The 20635-nt window shown below is 39.4% G+C and overlaps 1 protein-coding gene across 7 annotated transcripts in view; it reads left to right on the forward strand.

The window, feature by feature from the left end:
• LOC122559665 (dedicator of cytokinesis protein 4-like) overlaps window positions 1-20635 on the forward strand; it is a 569310-nt gene that overhangs the window by 422388 nt on the left and 126287 nt on the right. For all 7 annotated transcript variants that reach the window (XM_043709516.2, XM_043709519.2, XM_043709517.2 and 4 more), the window contains exons 28-32: window positions 5237-5312; window positions 9699-9799; window positions 9960-10018; window positions 10117-10265; window positions 16572-16657. In XM_043709516.2, the coding sequence (XP_043565451.2) occupies window positions 5237-5312; window positions 9699-9799; window positions 9960-10018; window positions 10117-10265; window positions 16572-16657 (471 nt within the window). The remainder of the gene's footprint in view (window positions 1-5236; window positions 5313-9698; window positions 9800-9959; window positions 10019-10116; window positions 10266-16571; window positions 16658-20635) is intronic.

A 20635-nucleotide genomic window follows, 5' to 3' on the forward strand; every position in this document is an offset into this window, starting at 1 on the left:
ACTCTCTCACGCACACTCTCTCACGCACACTCTCTCACGCACACTCTCTCACGCACACTCTCTCACGCACACTCTCTCACGCACACTCTCTCACGCACACTCTCTCACGCACTCTCTCTCTCGCACTCTCTCTCTCGCACTCTCTCTCTCTCTCGCACTCTCTCTCTCTCACGCACTCTCTCTCTCTCTCACGCACTCTCTCTCTCTCTCACGCACTCTCTCTCTCTCACGCACTCTCTCTCTCACGCACTCTCTCTCTCTCACGCACTCTCTCTCTCTCACGCACTCTCTCTCTCTCACGCACTCTCTCTCTCACGCACTCTCTCTCTCTCACGCACTCTCTCTCTCTCACGCACTCTCTCTCTCTCACGCACTCTCTCTCTCTCACGCACTCTCTCTCTCTCACGCACTCTCTCTCTCTCTCACGCACTCTCTCTCTCTCTCTCACGCACTCTCTCTCTCTCTCACGCACTCTCTCTCTCTCTCTCACGCACTCTCTCTCTCTCTCTCACGCACTCTCTCTCTCTCTCACGCACTCTCTCTCTCTCTCACGCACTCTCTCTCTCTCTCACGCACTCTCTCTCTCTCACGCACTCTCTCTCTCTCTCACGCTCGCGCTCTCTCTCTCTCTCTCTCTCTCACACACACACTCTCTCTCACACACACGCTCTCTCTCTCACACACACACTCTCTCACACACTGTCTCTCTCTCTCTCTCTCTCACACACACTCTCTGTCTCACACACACTCTCTGTCTCTCACACACACACTCTCTCTCTCTCACACACTCTCTCTCTCTCACACTGTCTGAGGTGTTGCGTTTTCGTAAAACAAAGCTAATGGTAGAGGCACTGTGGAGAAGGACATGGAAGCTGTGGAACTCGTGAAATAAATAGTGGTATCTTGAAGAGAGTTCAATTACAGAAGATGAGGTGCTTATTGTTTTAAAACACTTAAATCCCCAGGACCTGATTGGGTGATTCCCAGAACTTTTTGGCAAGGTAGGGAACTGATCGTTAGGCCCCTTGCTGAGATATTCGTATCATCAACAGTCACAGGTGAGGTGCCACAGACTGGAACTTGGCTAATAAGGTGCCAATATTTAAGAAAGGCTGTAAGAAAAAATTAGGGAACTATAGATCGGTGAGCCTTACATCAGTGATAGTTAAGTTGTTGGAGGTGATTCTGAGAGGCAGAATTTACGTGCATTTGGAAAGATGAGGATTGATTAGGGATAGTCAACATGCCTTTGTTTGAGGGAAATTGTGTCTCATGAACTTGATTGAGGTTTTTGAAGAGGTTAAAAACAAGATTGAAGAAGACAGAGCTCTAGATATTGTCTGTATGGACTTCAGCAAAGCGTTTGACAAGATTCTGCATGGTAGATTTATCAGTAAGGTGATATCACAAGGAGAGCTAGCTTATTGGTTACAGGTTTGTCTTGAAAATAGGAGTCAAAGGACAGTGATAGAGAATTGCTTTTCAGATTGGAGGCCTATGACCAGCATTGTGCAACAAGGATCGATGCTGGATCCACTGCTTTTCATCATTTATAAAAGTGATTTGGATAAGTTTGAATAAGGGGAGATGATTATCTCAGAATACAATGAGTCCTTGATCAGGTGGGCCAATAGGCCGAGGAATGGCACATGGAATCTAATTTAGATAAATGTGAGGTGTTGCATTTTCGTAAGGCAAGCAGGGCAGGACTTGTATTGTTAATGGTAGAGCACTGGGGAGTATTGCCAAGTAAGTGGACCCCTAGGGGTGCAGGTGTGTAGTTCCTTAAATGTGGAGTTGCAGGTCTACAGAGTGGTGAAGGAGGAGTTTGGTGTGCTTGCCATCATTGGTCAGAACATTGAGTATTCGAGTTGGGGTGTCAAGTTGTGGCTGTACAGGACATTGGTGAGACTGCTTTTAGACTACTGTACACAATTCTGTTTGCCCTTCTATAGGAAGGACGTTGTTAAACTGGAGAGGGTGGAAAAAAGGATTTACAAGGATTTTGTTGGAGCTGGAGGGTTCGAGTTACAGTGAGAGGTTGAATACACCGGGGCTTTTTCCCCCTTGAGTGTCAGAGGCTGAGGGCTGACCTTATAGAGGTTTGTAAGATTATGAGGGGCATGGGTTGGGTGTATAGGCAAGATCTTTTTCTTCGGATGGAGTAGTCCATAACTAGAGGACATAGGTTTAAGATGAGAGAGGCAAGATTCAAAAAGGACCTGAGGGGTAACTTTTTCATGCAGAGGGTGGGGCGTATATGGAACAAGCTGCCAGAGGGAGTGGGGAAGTTACAACATTTAATGGATAGGTACATGAATAAGGACAGTTTAGAGGGACATGGGCCAAATGCTGACAAATGGGACTTGGTCATATTGGGATGTCTAGTCAGCACAATGAATTGGACTTGCTGTATGACCCTATGCAGCTAGAGTTTTTCTAGCAATTTCTGATTTCCAGAATCTGCACTACTTTGGTCTTTTTATATAACTAAGTCAGTTTAGTTTGGGGATGTAAGCTTGATAAGTTTTTTCCACATCAGTAATTCAGCATTCTCTGTTTCCTGTTCAATACTTTTGTAACCAAGCCTCATAAGATAAAAAGAAAATGAGAATTCCCATTGAGGAAATGCATATCTAACAATCTGTAAAGATTTACCATGTGGGCCATTTCAGTGATAATTCATCAGATGTATCTGTATCTGCTACTGTGGATGGAATTATGATAGCCCTTTTCAGTTTTGAACACATCATTTTAATTTTCATCTTCCAGGCAATAAATTGGAAAACTGAGTATGTTTTGAAATGGTACATAATATGCTTTGCCAATTTGCTGCCCAGATAATGAAGATGAAAATTAATTTCCCTTTATGGCACACATATTTTGTATCTAGGATAGATTGCCCTGTAATTGTACTATCTGACCAACAGGGTCTATGAGATTGATTAAACTGCTTTCTAAATTATTTTTTTATTTACATTTTTCCTCAAGTGACTGAATTCTTTAATATCCAAAATGAAGATTTAATCAAATTTTAAAAAATTGTAAGCCATGTGTTTCACTGTAACACAATTAAAATGTATCCACTGAATAAGCCATGTGGCTTTTAAAGCCTTTAATACAATGCTGATGTGAATGCTTATTTTAAACTTGATGTTTTAACCTGAAGCCTTGACCCTATGTGTGTGCATTGCCAATGCAGTGCATCTTGTTTCCTACAATTTGAAAATATTTGTCTGTTAACTGTATTGTGTTTCTGTGGCTTTTAAGCCTCTAAATATTTTTAAGAGGTGATTATCAGAATGAGAAAGAGAGGCAGATGACCTTGAGGTTTTGATTTGAATTCAATGAGTTTGCAAGGTGAGAAGAACAAATATAGAAAATCTGTTTAATGTTGGTTCAACTAATTCACAAAAAGCTCCATTTTAAGTCAAATGGTTTGTTCATGGGTTGCCTATTGGAGATTTACTTTGCCAACCTTTCTCCCCCTCCTATTTACCACATCCATGATTTCTCCCTTAGTCTTCACCAGCAGATCTACAGTCACTGCTATTCTTCATGTTTCCACAGGCATTAACTTATGGAGTAAGATCCCAACTAAATACCCAAGCTTTCTTCAGGAACCCTATGCTAGTTGGTATACTAATCAATTTCTTCAGCTCAAGTACTGGCTCCCACCTTATCAAAGCTGCTGCCCTCTCAAAACCTACCCAGGACACACCTAAATCTACAAATTATCATTCCATCTCCAACTTCTCGACCTCATTGATTTTCACCATCCTCAAAAGTAGCATTGTTTCCCAAATCTGTGACTATTTTTCTGTAATTTAGTGATCTCCAGTTGGGTTTCCTTCCCTTGTGCAGTATTGAAGCAGTTTTAATCAGCCACAAATGGCTTTCTTTGTGATTTCATAGTACATTATCCTTCCTCATTTGATCGAAGGTAATAAAGGGGAAGATAATTGATAAATCATCAAAATGAAAAGGATAAAATCTCTGATCCAAATAGATTGAAACGAGCAACCATACACTTGTTATATAAAAAAATTAAGCTGAGGAAATGCTGGCATAGGCACTATTTAATTTATAAAATTCATTAGGAAAAGAAATTGAGGCAGAGGACATGTGGACAGCTAATGTGATTAGTACACTTAAAAAGGGAGATTTCACAACCCCAAGGAACAGTAAACCAGTTGACTAGATGTCAGCAGTAGAAAGGATAATGAAATCTTTACTTAAAAATACAATAGAAGACGGTTAAAGGAATATATAGAACAAATTCAGTGAATTGCAAATGCAAGCTAAAATGGTTGGTTATGACATAATAGCCATTACTTAGACAGGGGCCTAAATGTAACTGTGGGTTTTGAGCTACCATCATCAGGTTGATAAGCAGATGCTGACCTATACCTGGCAGTAAAGTATCCTCAGTCAGCCTTCAGGCCCACTGTCTGACCAAGAATGATGAACAGGCTCCTGGTTCCGCCAGCCAAATTAGAAGACCAGCAACTCTGATGCCTGAGCAAAGTCACCCGAAGAGTGAAGGCTGGGTTGGCTATGAAAACCTCAGTAGTGCCTCAAAATGAAGGCACACTTGAAAAAGTACATAGAATTTCAAATTGAGGGGGCAAAAAGTGTTGGGCCCTGCAGGAAGGGAATGTACTCTCCAGCAAACAGCCCCCACTCCTGCCCCTGCACTCCCCACTAGGTTCAGAATTGAGATTTGGTATCAAGTAGCACACAGTATCCTTGTCCACCACCACTACCAGCCCCCGTCCCTTAAATTCTGTGAGGTAGAGTGGTGGGTAGCCCTCTGTGGTTATGGCCCTACCTTGCCACATACAGGCAGAAGTCTCTACATTTCTGCCCTTGTTGTAGCAACAGGCTCAAATGGAGTCATATGATATTTAAGGAGTGGACGAATGGTCTCTATAACTTTAAGAGGTTTATTGCATTCCTGCCAACTTGACCTCCTTGCCAACATTAGTTTCAAAGAAAACCTGTTTTGCTGCAAGCAACAAGTGATAAATACCTATGACTTAATTCACAGTGACCAATACGTAAGGGGTATAGCTATTCATTGCATCGAATATAAGTGCAGATCGCAGTGCCAACCTGACATGCCTTCTGATCATACCATATTGATAATTCTATGCCAGTGTTTTCACTCAAGATGTAAAGCTGGTACCAAAGCGTCCAACTTCAGGAGCTGATTTTTGCTTTTCTTATCTTTCAGTGTGATCATCACTACAATTCTCTATCTCTCTGATGCACTCAGAAAGAACTTTCTAAATGAAAGCTTTGACTTCAAGGTATTGTGATTTTTAATAATACTATATTTTGTGGATCTGTACTTTTACATGTACTGCTTGCTTTCATACATGAAACAGTATTTTGGCTTCTGTTCTGCTCGGACTGTCTCATTTGACTGTTGTGCAGGGTTTGTTGTAATTTACTATGTCAGCATTGGGGATTCTTTCATTGTCTTTACTTCTGTGATTAAACTTTTTCGCTGATGAGGGTGATTTAAAAGTACTGCAGACTTCTCTGACAAAATGTTTAATCCCTCCCCAAGACTGATGTGACATTGTTGGGGACTGGGGTGATTATATGTTAAACACAAGCCGCAATAAAACCAGCCTAGTACCATTTTAACTAGAACAACTTGGAGTTGTCAAGTAATCCACTCTTGAGAGGATGGCCAGTAATTATGATATTTCAATGTGGCTCTGTGCCACAGATTTTATCAGTGATTTAGGTTTATATATACGTTCCAAGTTTCCCTTCGATAAGGAATCCCAAAAGCTGAACAGCCAAGGGAACAGACAGCTTGTGGACACAGGAGAAGCCGATGTCATTCCCAGCATCTGAAGCAAACCTGCTGAGATATGCCTTGTCTCTGCAATCGCCAGACCAGCAAATGCCACAAGGCCTCCAATGTACTCACCAAGAAATGCAATAATAAAATTCTCACAAGGTCCTGGGGTTAAACCTGGGGGATCCTCCATGTGCGCAGCATTCCTGGGGTTCCCACCCGATGGCATGTACCCTCACTCCTTCTCCATTTCCCAATTGATATTGGAGACCCATATTTCAAAGCCTTCCATGCATCATAAATCCAAAATAATGCATCTGCTGTACATGGGAGCAAGTTGGTCTTGCGGGTTGAATTAAGGAAGGTCAGCATATTCTTGTTGTTTGAATTAATCCTTTTGTTTCTTTCTCAGTGGATTGTTACACTTATGCAGACATTAACAGATCATGTCACTGAATTGGTTGCAAACATTTCAATTTATGCACTGACTGGAAAGTGTAAACTTCGGCTTGGGTTGTGTGGTGGAGTTACATAACTGGTTTCATGATGCATACTCTTATCTGGATGCTGTATAGGCTCAAGCATTTAACTGCAACCGATACAGAACTACTCCAGCATTGAAGTACCCACGCACTGAAGTGAAAACAATTGAATTGCAGTACAGATCAGGTGGCATGTTTAGAATTTCTTCACTATATTTGCACAAACACAGCCATCCATGCAGGATGTAAAGGATGTTAATTTAAACTGCGATTCTCCAAAGGCATAAACAAGATCAGTGTCAGCATCACAGGGTTGCCATGTCCTTTTTCAGACTGCTGGAGTGCTCAAGCATCAGGTTAATAACACAGGAGTATTGGGCACTTTGTTATACACATGATGAAACATGAAAAATCAAAAATAAATTAAGCATGGCATGATGGCACAAACATTACAGTTTCAGTGGAGTAGCAGGACATAAGTATAAATCCAAACTGATATCATCTTAACTGTGCCATTGTGAGTCATTTCCCCACAGGTAGTGATTGGAGATGATTCACTCCAGTCTGCTCCTACACTGTTAGCAGTGAAGTGGCAGAGGCTTGGAAACACATCACCCAGCTGCCTTCAAAGCTGAAAATGGTATGTGCTGCATGGGATCCATGAAAGGAAATGGCAGAAAAGATTCTACAGTTAAATAGCTCATCATACATTTAAGCTTCCTCCTTCAATTCTCAGTCGTACATTTTTTACTGATTCTGCTGAATTGCTGCTGACTTTAAAATCTTTATCCGTGGTACATTGTGTGACATAATACTAGGTATTTCTCTTGGAAATTTTAGAAGTAGTAGAGCAACCTACCTGTGAAAGCTGTGCCCAGTTACTGTATAGCAGACAGTATTTGAGTCCTGCATTTCAATGTATTGTACCAAACTTTAGAAAATAATTTTTATATTGTTAAGAAAATGATGAAAGCAAAATCAATACTGTTTCATCATGAATAAAAACTTTGTGAAAATAGTTTTCAAATAATCAAACTTAACTCAGTCATTTTAATGTAATTATCCAATCAGCAATTTAGAAACTTTTTCAACTAAACACTGTTGGAGTTGCTTGTATAAATTCTGATAGTCAGAAACATATTGCAATGCTTTAAAAGCACAAGATCATCTTCAAAGATTTTTGCAACAAAATTAACACCACTGCAGAATGGGTTTGGTTCTGTAGTATGAAATCAGCTGGTGACTTTCAGAAGTGGATCACCCTCTGGACATGTGGTCAGGTTTTCTTTTTGGTTTGGCACCTGATGACAGGATAACATCTGGGTTTGATCTTGTATAATATTGTAATAACACAATGCAATTTTTGAACAGAAGTCCAGTTGTAGGTGGGCAGGTTTCAGATCTTGCTGTTCTGCAGCCTACCAGTCTAGATTAGTCAAAGAGAGATGGCATTTCCAGGTGGAGGCCACCAGTCGGCAGCTCTTTGCACAAATTGTAGCTGCAGCCATGTGGATGTTAATAAAGGCTTGTGGCCAAACTGATCCTGCAGCTCTGGCCCTTGCAGTCTGCGAGCAAGGGACTGTCTCGAGCAATTTGCTGGTTAGCTTTAATAAGCATATGCCACCCACCATTGATTGATGGGATGCTCTCACCCTGCTTCACTTGCCTTTCAGTAACGGGCCTCGAAGTGGGAAGATGGCAGCTTTTCAGCACACGAGTCAGTTGCATGAAATTTTGGGAACACTCATCTCCAGCAGAATGCCAGTATCCAACCCAGAGAGTCCAGCATGAGCTGGACTCACAGGCCAGATCTTGTTTCTGGATTCAGATTGCATTTATGCAATAACTCCAGTGTTAGTGCAAAATGAAACTGCTTCACAATTAGTGTGCAAGTGCAGCTTTAAGTATTTTACAGAAAAAAAACAGTTGTAAGACTGATGAACCTGAAACCTGGCAGGCAGAGTTTATTGTACTAAAAATAGCACTAAATATTTATCAACTGAACTTGGTCTATATTGAAAATAACTAATTAACAAAATACTGATTAAACATAATAGATCACAGTGAGGATCTTAGAATGCAAATCATTTCTGTAACTTAAAGCAATAACATTGAAATTAACAGTTAAGATTAAGTCATAATGGAGTGCACTTATGGATTGTTTCATCAGTGATTGGTGGTGAGAATTGATCAAAAGCTGGTCTTTCAATTGACTTCCTGCAAGAGCAAGAGTTCACCAGTTAGGGAATCATGAGGTCAGATACAAGTCAATGGGTTTATGTGCCTGTTCAAAAGTTTTGAGCTTTTATGTGCTTTATTTTTATTCCCAAAATTTATTTTGTTTCATATCATTTTTGAGAATACTTAGAAAAGGTACTTACATGGATAAGATTGAAATAATTTTGACTTTGATGCCTGAGGTGTTTAAAGTCTCCAAGAACAAAAACAAAATGTACTAACACTCAGTCTGTTCTTCAAAATGTTGAGCAATAAAAAGAGTGTTAATAGTTGCTTCAGGCATTGTCTGCTTTTGCATTTGTTTGTATATTTTTGTGGGAAACATTTTCACAATTCTACCTATGGATAATGCTTAACAAATGTACACAGATGTTTGTGTTTTTGAGAAAGCTTGAAAATATATGTCACATTTAAAACAGTATTCTGGAAAGGATAAGAAATATTTAAATCAAAAGCATAAGGAAGTAAGTCATTTTGATTTTTCAGTCACAATAATTCAATAATGATTTCTTGAAACATTCCATTGTACAATTTAGCTTTAAATCTGATGAGTAGCTGTAAATTTAGAAGCGCCTTCCAATCAGCAAATATTTCTGCCTAAATAGCAGTTAAATCTGACTGATTGCAAGCTGTATTTACGTTCAACAATTATACTTTCAAACAGTAAAGGGAGAGGCTAGCGTGAATTTATGTCAGCCTTCAAGGCACCATAATCCATTGCATGCTACATGGTTTAACAGTCCTATTCCAAAACAGCATATCATTTAAGATTGTGTGAAAAGTGCCATGTAGGATTCCAGCAGTGGCATGGGACTTGTTCAATTAACACAATTGCATGACTTTCACTCCTGTATTATCCAATTCTACAATTGTGTGAAAAATTCTTCAGTAATTTATAATTATCAATGTAAATTTATCTGTTTTCTAACTATATAAATTTTTAAGCCATTATTTCATATGTATGTAAAAATATTGCATATTATGATGAGTTTTCAAGATTTAGGATATATTCATGCAAATGTTTATATACACAATGTATATATATATTGTATTACTAGCACATTAGTTACATGGCTAACTAAACATAAAACTAACTCTCTGCAGCTTAATCCTCTGTAATGTTTTTACATCTGGATGAAATTAAAGAAATCTTTTTTTCATAGGTGTGGGAGTCTTATTTCTATCTGGCAGTAATATTTATCAATCAGCCTTGCCTTCAGCTCGAGATGTTTTCACCTTCAAAAAGAAAGAAAGTTCTAGAAAAGTAAGTTGTGTTATCTGATTCTGCTTACAGTATAAAGACTATTTTTAAAAATTTTAAATGCACTAATGATGTTTGGGTTTCTGGAAATAAATCTTTACTATTCATGATTCCACTTGTTCATTTTATGTTCATCATCTTAGTTATTCATTTTCAATTACAGATATGGAGACATGAGGGTGATGATGGGATGTGAAATCTTCAGCATGTGGCAAAATCTAGGTAAAAACTTATAGCATTGTATTTTCTGGATTGCTTAACTACAAATATAATTTCAATTGGTTAAATACAATAAATGATCATAACTGATTATATTGTAGGAGAGCACAAGTTACAATTTATTCCTGGACTTATTGGACCATTTTTAGAAGTGACACTTGTACCCCAGGCTGATCTTCGGAATGTGATGATCCCAATTTTCCATGACATGATGGACTGGGAGCAGAGACGTACTGGAAACTTCAAACAGGTTGATCATTATAAATTCATCCTCAAAATAACATCACTGCCAGTTTTTAATAAATGTTACATTTTTAGCTGGTGTGCAGATATAATTCAGATGCTTACGCTATTTCTGCTTGTTGTAGTTCAGTGCATTTTTGAAATGGGTGACTTTTTACACTTAGAGTATATAAAAATAACAATTAACTTTCAAACTTGGATAAAAAGTAGTATTGCAACATATATATATATGCCTGTGTTATAAATAACTAAGAAAGCATGCAGGGGTTAGTGTCAGACGCAGCACCAGGTCTACATAAAAATGAGGATCAGCCAGGTTAAATACCAACACAGAGTCAAAACACAGAGCACAGTTGTAATATTTTAAGTGATCTTACAACCAAATGTTCAGATCTGAGCTCTGCAGTCCTGTTACATTCAGCCATGAGTGGTGATGGACAAAGAAATAACGAAGTCAAAAAATGTGGTGTTGGAAAAGTACAGCAGGCAACATCTGAGGAGTAGGAGAGTCGACATTTTGAGCATAAGTCCTTCATCAGGAGGGGTTTCTGCAAAGATTCCCATCCTCAGTGATTGGGAAGCCCAACATGCCAGTGGAAAGATGTAACCATCTTCAGCCAGAGGGGGTGATTCATCTTAGCTTCTTCCAGAGGTCCACTGAATCACAATTCGATTAACTCCATATGATGTCAAGAAATGGCTGACACCATTGCATACTGCAAAGGCAACAGTACTGATGATTTGTGCTCCAGAATTAGTTGCGCCAATAGCCTAGCTGTTCTATTATAGTTATAACACTGATACCTTTCTGACAATATAGAACCTTGTGGAGGTATTTTACATGAACAAAACATCGGGTGATATTTGGCTGAGTTTGATTTAACCTATCAGTCAATTCTTGATCTTCGAAGTCATCACCAGTGTTATGAAGTGGTACTTGCTCAGCAACAACCTGTTCAGTGATATTCAGCCTGGGTTCTACCAGATTTACTCAGTTTCTGAACTTGATACAGTTTTGGTCCAAACCAGAACAAAGAGTGAACTCCAGAGATGAGGAGGAAACACTCATCTGATTTGCTCCTGTCCTTTCGGTATGGAAATTACCATTCTTGCCTGGTCTTGCCTACATGTGACTTCAGACCCACAGCAATATGGTTGATACTTAACTGACATCTGGGCAATTATGGATGGGCAATAATTGCTGGACTAGCCAGTGACGCCAACATCTTGTGAATTAATTTAAAAAAAAGTTGGGAATGATTGTTTGAGACCATCAGGCAGTACTTGACTGAGTATGACAGCATAGAACCCTAGATAAAATGGAGTTAGCAGGAATCTGGGAAGGGAGGAGATCTTCACTGGTTTGAGACATAACGAGGTCAAAAGTAGATAGTTGTGGTTTTTGGAAGTCAATAATTTCAATCCCGGATCTCTGCTGGAGTTTCTCAAGGTAGTTTCTTAGGTTTAACCAATATCTGATGCTGCATCAATGATTGCAGCATCCTTTTCATCATAAGGTCACTAATGATTGCACAATGATCATTCACAGCTCCTTGGGTAGTGAATCAGTCTGTGTTCACACTAACAACCAGACTTGAGCTGAAAAATGGCAAGTAATACTGTGTCACATTTTCCAGACAATTGCCATCTCCAAAAAGAGAGAATCTACCCTTGACATTAAAGAAATTAGCATCACTGAATTCCTCGTTATTAATATCCTGGAGATAACCATTGACAAGAAACTGAACTGATTATAAATACTGTAGCTACAAGGACAGATCAGCACCTTAGAATTCTGTACTAGGTAACTTGCTTCCTAGTCCTCCAGTGTCTGTTCAAAAGGTACAGGTCAGGAGTGTGATGAAGCACACCCCACTCACCTGGATGAGAGCAACTCCAATAACTCTGAAGAAGCTTGACACCAAGCAGGACAAGCACCCTGCATAATGGGCGTGCATCTCCCACCTTCAACATTTATTCCCTTCCCCATGAAGTACAATGGTAATAGCTTGTTCCATCATAAGATGCAATGCTGCAACTCACCAAGTCTTGTTTGGCAGCATCTTCCAAACCTGTGATCTCTTTTTCCTGGAAGGATGCATGGACATGCCACCACGTGCAAATTCTCCTTCAGGCCACACACCATTCTGCCTTGGAAACATATCACCATTCCTTTGTTGTCACTGGGACAAAATCCTGGGAATCCCTCCCTCACAGCACTGTGGGTATGTCTACACCAAATGATTTGCAGCATTTCATGTGAGCAGCTCACCACCACTTTCTCCAGCGCAATTAGGGATGGACAATAAATGTTGGCCTAGACAGCAATGTCTATATCCTGTGAATGACTGATTGATTGAAAAAAAATTCTTTGCAAATTGAAAATTAATAACCCTTCAGATTTCCTAGTGTTAGTTATTAAACAGTTAAAATTTGAAATGTCTTATGGGTGTGCTTTGTGCTTTGATACTGAGGAGGAGGATGGTGGAGGAGGTGTTTTCTCCCTCTGGCACTAAGGCAACTCGTGTTTATGTATTTTACTTCAGAGACTGACTTATTGTAGTTCATTATTCAGACATTCGGGCCTATACAGAATATATGTGGTTCTTTGTACCACCATTCATTGAAAACATGCATTGATCATATTGAAAACTCTTTTATGGTAAACATGGAGTCTCATCCCACACATCGCTATATCAAAACTGAAGCATTTTTGTTATTAATATATGTTGTAGATTATTTAATTTTTTGATGTGTAAAACTGATGTCATGACAGCACAAAACACTCACATGATCCAAGGATGGAGTGGACTATAAAATTATAAAATATTTTATTCTTTCTGCTTGTGACTTAAGTGCTCAGGCAGATTTGATGCTGTTGCATAAAGCAGTTTGCTGCATTTTCAGAGGGTTAGTCACAGAGCTTAAAGGATATTTGGAAGTTGTGACTTCATGGGATAATGTAACAGCTTTCTTGTTTATGTCAGCAAGTACAAGAAGATCAATTTCTGGAAACTGTTCCAGATAATCTAACCATGGAGCTGCTTGACTGGGAGTATGACACCTGAAGGCATCTATGCAAATGAGCTGACTATTTTGTGACTTCAAATTCATCAAAGTTTAGAACGAGCAGAAGGATTCCTTTCATTCCTTCTCAGACAAACTGCATTGTCCTGATATTACATGGATTGTAGTGATCCAAAAAGATGGCACATCACCTTCTCAAGGGCATTTGGGAGTGCGTAGTAAATTCTGGCCAAGGCGACATCATTCACAACCTACGAACGAACATTTTAAAAAGGTTTAAGCAATTAGTCCCTCCCAGCTAGGCTCTTGGGAATGTTGATTGAAAACATTTATTAAGGATCCTGTTTACTGTTACTTGCAGGTTGGTTGCTGGCTTGACGTTGGAGGCTGGTGATTGACTTTGGCTGATTTCTGACTGGGAAGATTTAGCTCTGTTTTTATTGATGATTCACTGTTTTTCACAACCATGTGTGCAAGTTACTGTAGTCCTGGGTGAGGTCTGGTAGGGCTGTCTTTGAAGATGGAGAAAGGTAGAAGCAAGGAAGACTGGAGGAGGAGGAGGAGGAGACAGGGAGAAGAAGGAGTACCTATGGAGGAAGCAATACTCTCAGCTGGTTTTCAAGAAGCACTTATGCATCTGCTTCAAAACTCCATCACCTGCTCAGCCAGACGTTGAGCCTACACTAAGACACACACAGCAAAGCCTGTGGTCATCAAGATCACTGAGGTCCATATGTACAATTGGATCCTTCCAGGCTGCAGCAAGTATCATGAGAACAATTTTCTATTTGAAATCAACCATTCTGTCAGTGAGGAGACCAAAACTGACCACATTAGAAGGAGACCACATATGGACAGAGCAAAGTCAGATATGAAATTCGGCCTTTCCCACTTGGCAGTTTTCTTGCACATTCTCAATTTCCATCACCCTAAATTGGCAAACATATCTTCAGCTGTCCACACACTAAGCTACAGAATTCGCTCCTTTATCATAGAATTATAGCATGGAAGATGACCACTTCCATCAGAGCATGGTGCCTATGTTGACTATTTAAAAAAGCAATCCTGTTAGACTTTCATCCTGATTTTGCAAATTCTTTCATGGCCTCCCAACCCCCTCCCTATCTCTGTAAACTCATGACATCTGGAATATACTAGACACAACACAGTCTTCAGGCTGAGGACAAAGTTTATTGGATAGATGGGACCATACATCAGTTTCCTGATTTGTTTTCACTCTGACTAACAAAACCTAGATCTGGGAACGACACATTGTATGCTCGCTCATTAGTGCACTGACAAGTGTTCCCATGTATGATTTTTGACCATCTTAGGTTCCCTCAACCAGTAAGCCCCTGCATAAAGGCTATTCTGAGTCATACCCTCCAGTAAGCTGGCACTTACTCCTATGTACAGTCTACCCCTCCTTCCTAGCTTCTGCATATTTGTGCCCAATGCACAATCAAAAGCATTTTTAAGTTTTAAATACTTGCAGTTAGAAAACAAAAAGAGGGTGAACAGGTGTTTGCTACTGATTCTATCCCTTTCCTTGGCAACAGTTTGAGATTGAATAAGTCAGTCTGCTCTCAACTGTGGTGTCACATTTGATTCTAAAATGAGATTCTCACCACATTTGTGTCATCACTAAGACCACCTATTTCCACTTTGACAAGTCAGTCAATTTTACCTCTGTTTAACCTCATTTGCTTCTTTTACCCTGAATTGTGACTTCATTATTGCTGGACATGACTGTTCCAATGCATTTCTGGTTAGTTTCCCATGTTCTACTCTCTCTAAACTTGAGATTGTCCAAAACTCTGCTGCTTGTGCCTTAACTTGCTGAAGTCATGCTTCCCCTAGCACCTTTCTGTTTGCTGATCAATATTGGCTCCTGATCATGCAACATCTTTGTTAAAATTCACATTCAAATTGTTTTGAGTTCCTTCTCTGGTCTCACGCCTTCCTAACTCTAATCTCTGCAGCTGCAAAACCCTTTGAGATAACTGTGTACCTATAATTCTGGCCTCTTGTGTATACACATTTTTAATCGCTTGACCATTTGTAGTAATGTCTTTAATTGCCTAGACCTTGAGCTTTGGAATTTCCTTACTCAATCTATCTTCCGCTGCACCTTGTCTTCCTTCTTAGATACCTCTTAAACTCTACTTCTTTGATTTGGCTTTTGGTCATCTGACCTAATACTGCCTTGTGCTTAGCATCATGCTATGTTTTGTTAATCCTCCCTTGAGATGCTTTGATACATTTTATTAAATGAGAGCTGCAACATAAATATAAGTTATTATTGTTCGGCTTAGCATTTGATGGCAAAGAGAGAGCAGGGTGATGAGTGGCTAGTAAATTTAGTTGCATAGTCTGTGTAGAGCGAGATAGAAGCAAGAATGGAAAAAGAGGACAAAATATTCAAAGCCTTGAATGTGACAACTCCTGCAGCATCACCACACACAACACAAATGATTCTTCCCCTAATTGTAATGGTCAGAATTTTTTCTTCCATTGTGGAAGACTTGACTTCTTATGGCACCAGCTTCTGGTGCAGGTGTTTTGTGATGCTGTCCTGCAGAGAAGAAGCGAATGTATTGTTAACTCTTTAGAGGCCATTAGTAGTTTAGAAAAAGTACTTATTATATTCAAATAGCTGGTGTGCAGTGCACAAGATATGAGGACTGTGATAATGGCCTCATGATTGAGAGAGAATGAGGAAGTGAAGGATATAATGAAATGAGATGCAGTTATTGTCAAAGTGAGTGACAGGAAGGAGGGTGGGGAGTGTTGTGAATACTGAAGGTGTGCATGCAGTGTAAGAAAATAGTGTTATTACGTTGATAACCCTGGTAAGGTGAATGAATATTTTCGGCATTCCACCCACATCCTTGAAGCTAGAGCTTGATATTCACCTCTTTTATAACATTTTGCCATTATTTGCAGAAGTGTTTCTGGAGGACTTTCTGCCCCTAAGGAGGAGCAGGGTCTCATATGGTCCACTACCTGACAAGGTCTCCAAAACAGCATCAATGAACCTGGGATCTTTCAGAACATAATATGTAGCGATTGCTTCCCCTGCATCTGTGCCCAGCTGAGAATGTGTGTAGCCTGCACTCAGCCCCTGCATAACTGTTCTCAGACTTGATTATATTTCTCGGCTATCTATTGCTAGTTTACACACAAGTGCTGCTAAGACCATGAAACATGCAAATATATAATACATATGTCGATATCAGTCAGGAACTAATTAATCAATGAGTTTAATTAACATGTGTGTTCCCAGGTGGAAGCAAAACTGATAGACAAATTGGACAGCTTAATGTCAGAAGGCAAAGGTGATGAAACTTACAGAGAGCTTTTCAACAGCATGTGAGTCATACATAACCTTATTTTACAGCTGTTGTTTACATGCTGAGATGTAATGTAAGACATTATACTTAAATCTATTTGCTGCATATTTTACTGTTCTCATCAAAATAAAAATTCATTGGGGTCCAGGTTTCTCAGTGGCTAAGTGCAGTCAATACAGTGGCACTGAAGTATTGAGTCCAGAAATATCCATATTTGATCGGTGCTTAATGCTGTTATCCCAGGCAGGGGATTCTGTCAGTCGGTAGCTATGCTGTTGAAAACAATGCAGGAAATAATCACAAATGTACGCAATACTGCCTGCCTTTTGTTTTTCAGTTACATCACTTAAATTAAGGTTAGATTAGTCCTTGAGCATTAGCTATTTTGTAACCTTGTAGGGTTCATTGTAATAAAATACAAACAAAACCTGTTATTCCAAAAGAAAATAGGTCATATTTTTTTCAAAAACACGGAAAACAGCCATTTTTTTAAAAGGAAGATCCTGTAAGGCTGAAGCACACCCTGTGTGGGATTGCAGAATAAATGATTGCAAAGGGGCAGCCTATTTTATGTATGTGCAGTGGCTTGATTTTACACTCTACCCAAGGAACATTTCTCCCCTGGTCAATTGAAGGAATGCAGAAAGCAACTGGACAGATATCAAACAAGGTTGATTTGCTATATCGCCCTCTTCCCCCTTACATTGATTTTTAGTCTTTGTTTTCGAGATACAACACACATATTTAAAATACCCTTCCTCATTTCATTGCATTCACAACAATAAGTAGACAATGTCTCATTTGATTTGGAAGTTATGGAAGTCTTATGATATGGACTCACAATGAGTTTAATCAAATTATTTTAGTTACCTTGCTATGAAAAACATCAAACATCCCTCTTTTTACAAGCTGGAAAAACTTAAATGTACCTTAATGTTATTAAACGTAAAGAAGCAGGACAATTGGGGATAGACAATGAGTGTTGGCCTAGCCATTCATGGACTTCATTCTGAACTCAAACACAAATCCCCAGATTCCCACAAATATCTTGAGTATGCTTCCCCACAATCCCCATCCCATGAATGAATAATTTTAACAAAAAAATAGCATAAATAGGCAACTGAAGAGAGTAAAATGATTTAGTTACCACAATGTATTGGTAAGGCAGTGAAGAGGAGGAAATGATTACAATGTTTGTGGAGTCAGAGGAAGACACCTGCCCAACTCTGGTCACTTAATGCTGTTCAATCTCATGTAGGGATCTGGTATTAGGTAGTAGAAAGTGAGGACTGCAGATGCTGGAGATCAGCTTCGAGAGTGTGGTGCTAGAAAAGCACAGCAGGTCAGGCAGTATTCAAGGAGCAGAAGAATCAACATTTCAGGCATCAGCCCACTTTCCTGCTGAAGGGCTTATGCCCGAAACGTTGATTTACCTGTTCCTCGGATGCTGCTTGGCCTGCTGTGTTTTTGCAGTACCACACTCTCAAATCTGGTATGAGGTCCCAGTCAGAGCACGTAAAAGAGCCCTATTTCCAGGATAGGACAATTGCCAAGGACATGTATTTGGGATGGTCATCAAAAATGACAGAAAGATGACCCAACCTGAATGCACGTTGGAATTGTTTGAAGCATCTTTTGAACACAGGATCTTTGTCCAGAATTTAGGCCTTTTTCCTGCAATATGAGTGCCACGAAGTTCATTTTCTCCTTAAACTGCAACAAATGCTGTGCATTCTATATGGTATGTTGTCAATACAAATGTTTGGATGTCAGTTACGTATAAAACTCCTACAGAAGTCACGTTGCTCCAAAAATATTACCTGGACTAACCAATTAACATTTAAAGCTTGAGTTGAAATTGATTGATTTCAGTAACATAAGTTTAATAATGAGTACATAAATGCTTAATAAAATATTTTTTACATTCAATCTGCATCCTACTAACAAAAGTGGACAATGTGTTTGCAGATCTCTGCCAATGCAGCTCTGAATTCACCTTCAACAATAAAGCAGCTCAGATTGTGTCTCCATGTTGAACAATCAGGAATATAAATCAGTTATGAAGAAATTTCAAAGCTGTGCTCCCCATAAGCTTACCCCTAGAGAAGGAAAATATTTAATGGGTCACAATCAATTAAATATGAATGTGTTATGGACTAGGCCAGACCAATCAAAATGTTCTTAAGCAAGCAGCCCAGACCGTAACTTTGCAATTTGTTCAGTAAGTGCAGAGTGAAAATTACCTGGAGTAAGTTAGCTAAGTTGACTACCAGGTTTTAAAACAGACAAAAACTTATTCACAAAATTATGGAATGAAATGCAAAGAACAGAATAAAGAACACCCACAGAACTCAGATTATCCCAAACTCGACTTAGTTATGCTGCTCCGAATATACACACCAGTTCCAAAGTTCCAATAAACAAATCTCCTTAAACACAGTAAAAATGAAACAAAGGCCTACAGGTCAAAGTTAGAAGGGCAGAAGGAGAGAGAGAGTCTCGCAGCCTGTTTCCACACAGCTCACTGCTGAACTGAATCAACCAAGACTCCAGTTTCTAGGACTGATCACTTCCCTTTCATTTTACAGGTCACTTCTAAAACATAAGCTTTGGCCGAAAGTTTAATCTGTTTACATATAAACAAAAAGACCTTTTCATCCTTATACCAAACCAGTCAAATCAGAGCCTGAGTGATTTAAGACCCCTCTGAAAAAACAAGGATGCAGTATATTTGAGAAAAGAAACAGCTTTTAGAAAAAAGACCAGCTTTGTGATAATATAGTGACTGACACAAATATGAGAGTTTCTGTTATCTGCAAGAATATTTTCAAAATTAGATTCACTGTATTATCTTTAATTTTATATTTATTGTTATAGTTTTCTCCCATGCACTGAGAAAGGATGGCAATAGTCAGGCCCTGAATCCATTCATTCATGGACAAAAATGTTGGTGCCATTTGGTCTTATCTTGATAATTTCATTAAATGTACTTCCATTTCTCACCAGTCTCTCTCTTTTGCATGTCACTGTCTGTCGTTTACCTTATCTTCCTGAGCTTTTCCATCTGCATCTTCAAAAATGAACTTCACATTGACCTGCATTACAAACACACAGCTACATCTGCTTTGTTAAGTTCCTTTCAATTGCCGTCACATTTTTTCCATTGGCAATGTTGAATAGAGACCTTGACCAACCTGACCTATTTCCTGTATTTTTGTTCTCCTATGCTCTTAGCAACACAACAGAAACAGGGTGTTTCTTTCTCTCACTGTCACCACAGTGGTCTTCTGAATTATCAAATCATTTTCTACAATGCATTCCTACCACCAAGTGTTATTCTGTTCCCCTCCCCTCACTGCTTTCCTAATGCGTGACTCTTTCCCTCTATCATTCAGCTTTGGTTCCCTTTGCATTATTCTCTTATTGTTATAATAGATGCAACATCTATTTACTCATCTCTACCACCATAATAACTATGTAGAGTTCTAAACACTCCTCGTGTGGAAAAAGTAATTAATGTGTGCTTCATTCAGTATAGTACACTGTCTTCACAAGTAATTACAGCTGAGGAAAACCATTTGGTCCATCTTAGCTCACTTGTATGGAATATTTTTGAAATCTTCCATTAGAACACTCTAAAATGATTGCAGGGATATTGTCGATTGTTTGTTTTGGAATCTGTATCTTATCTTGACAATGTTCGCTGATAGAAAACCTAATGATAATGAGATCCCTTCTTCATGATGCCAGAATTTCTGCTCCCACCACCCCATCTCTCCTTCGAACCAGAAAATGAGCTGGACCTGTTTGCTGTGGCAGAATCTGAGGTAGCAGTCTGCAGCCGGGCCCTCAAATGCTCAACTACCCAGAAGTCACTGGCCATTCGAAGGCCAATATGAATACAACCCCATCTGAGCACGAGCTTTGTTGAGGCCTCTGGAAATGATCTTGTCAGAGCTGTTGAGCTTTAGGCACCTTTGAATAACAAAGTACCCAT

Source organism: Chiloscyllium plagiosum, unplaced genomic scaffold, assembly GCF_037043375.1.
Source record: "Chiloscyllium plagiosum isolate Xiang-an unplaced genomic scaffold, Cpla_swu_hap1 HiC_scaffold_19, whole genome shotgun sequence".
NCBI lineage: Eukaryota > Metazoa > Chordata > Chondrichthyes > Orectolobiformes > Hemiscylliidae > Chiloscyllium > Chiloscyllium plagiosum.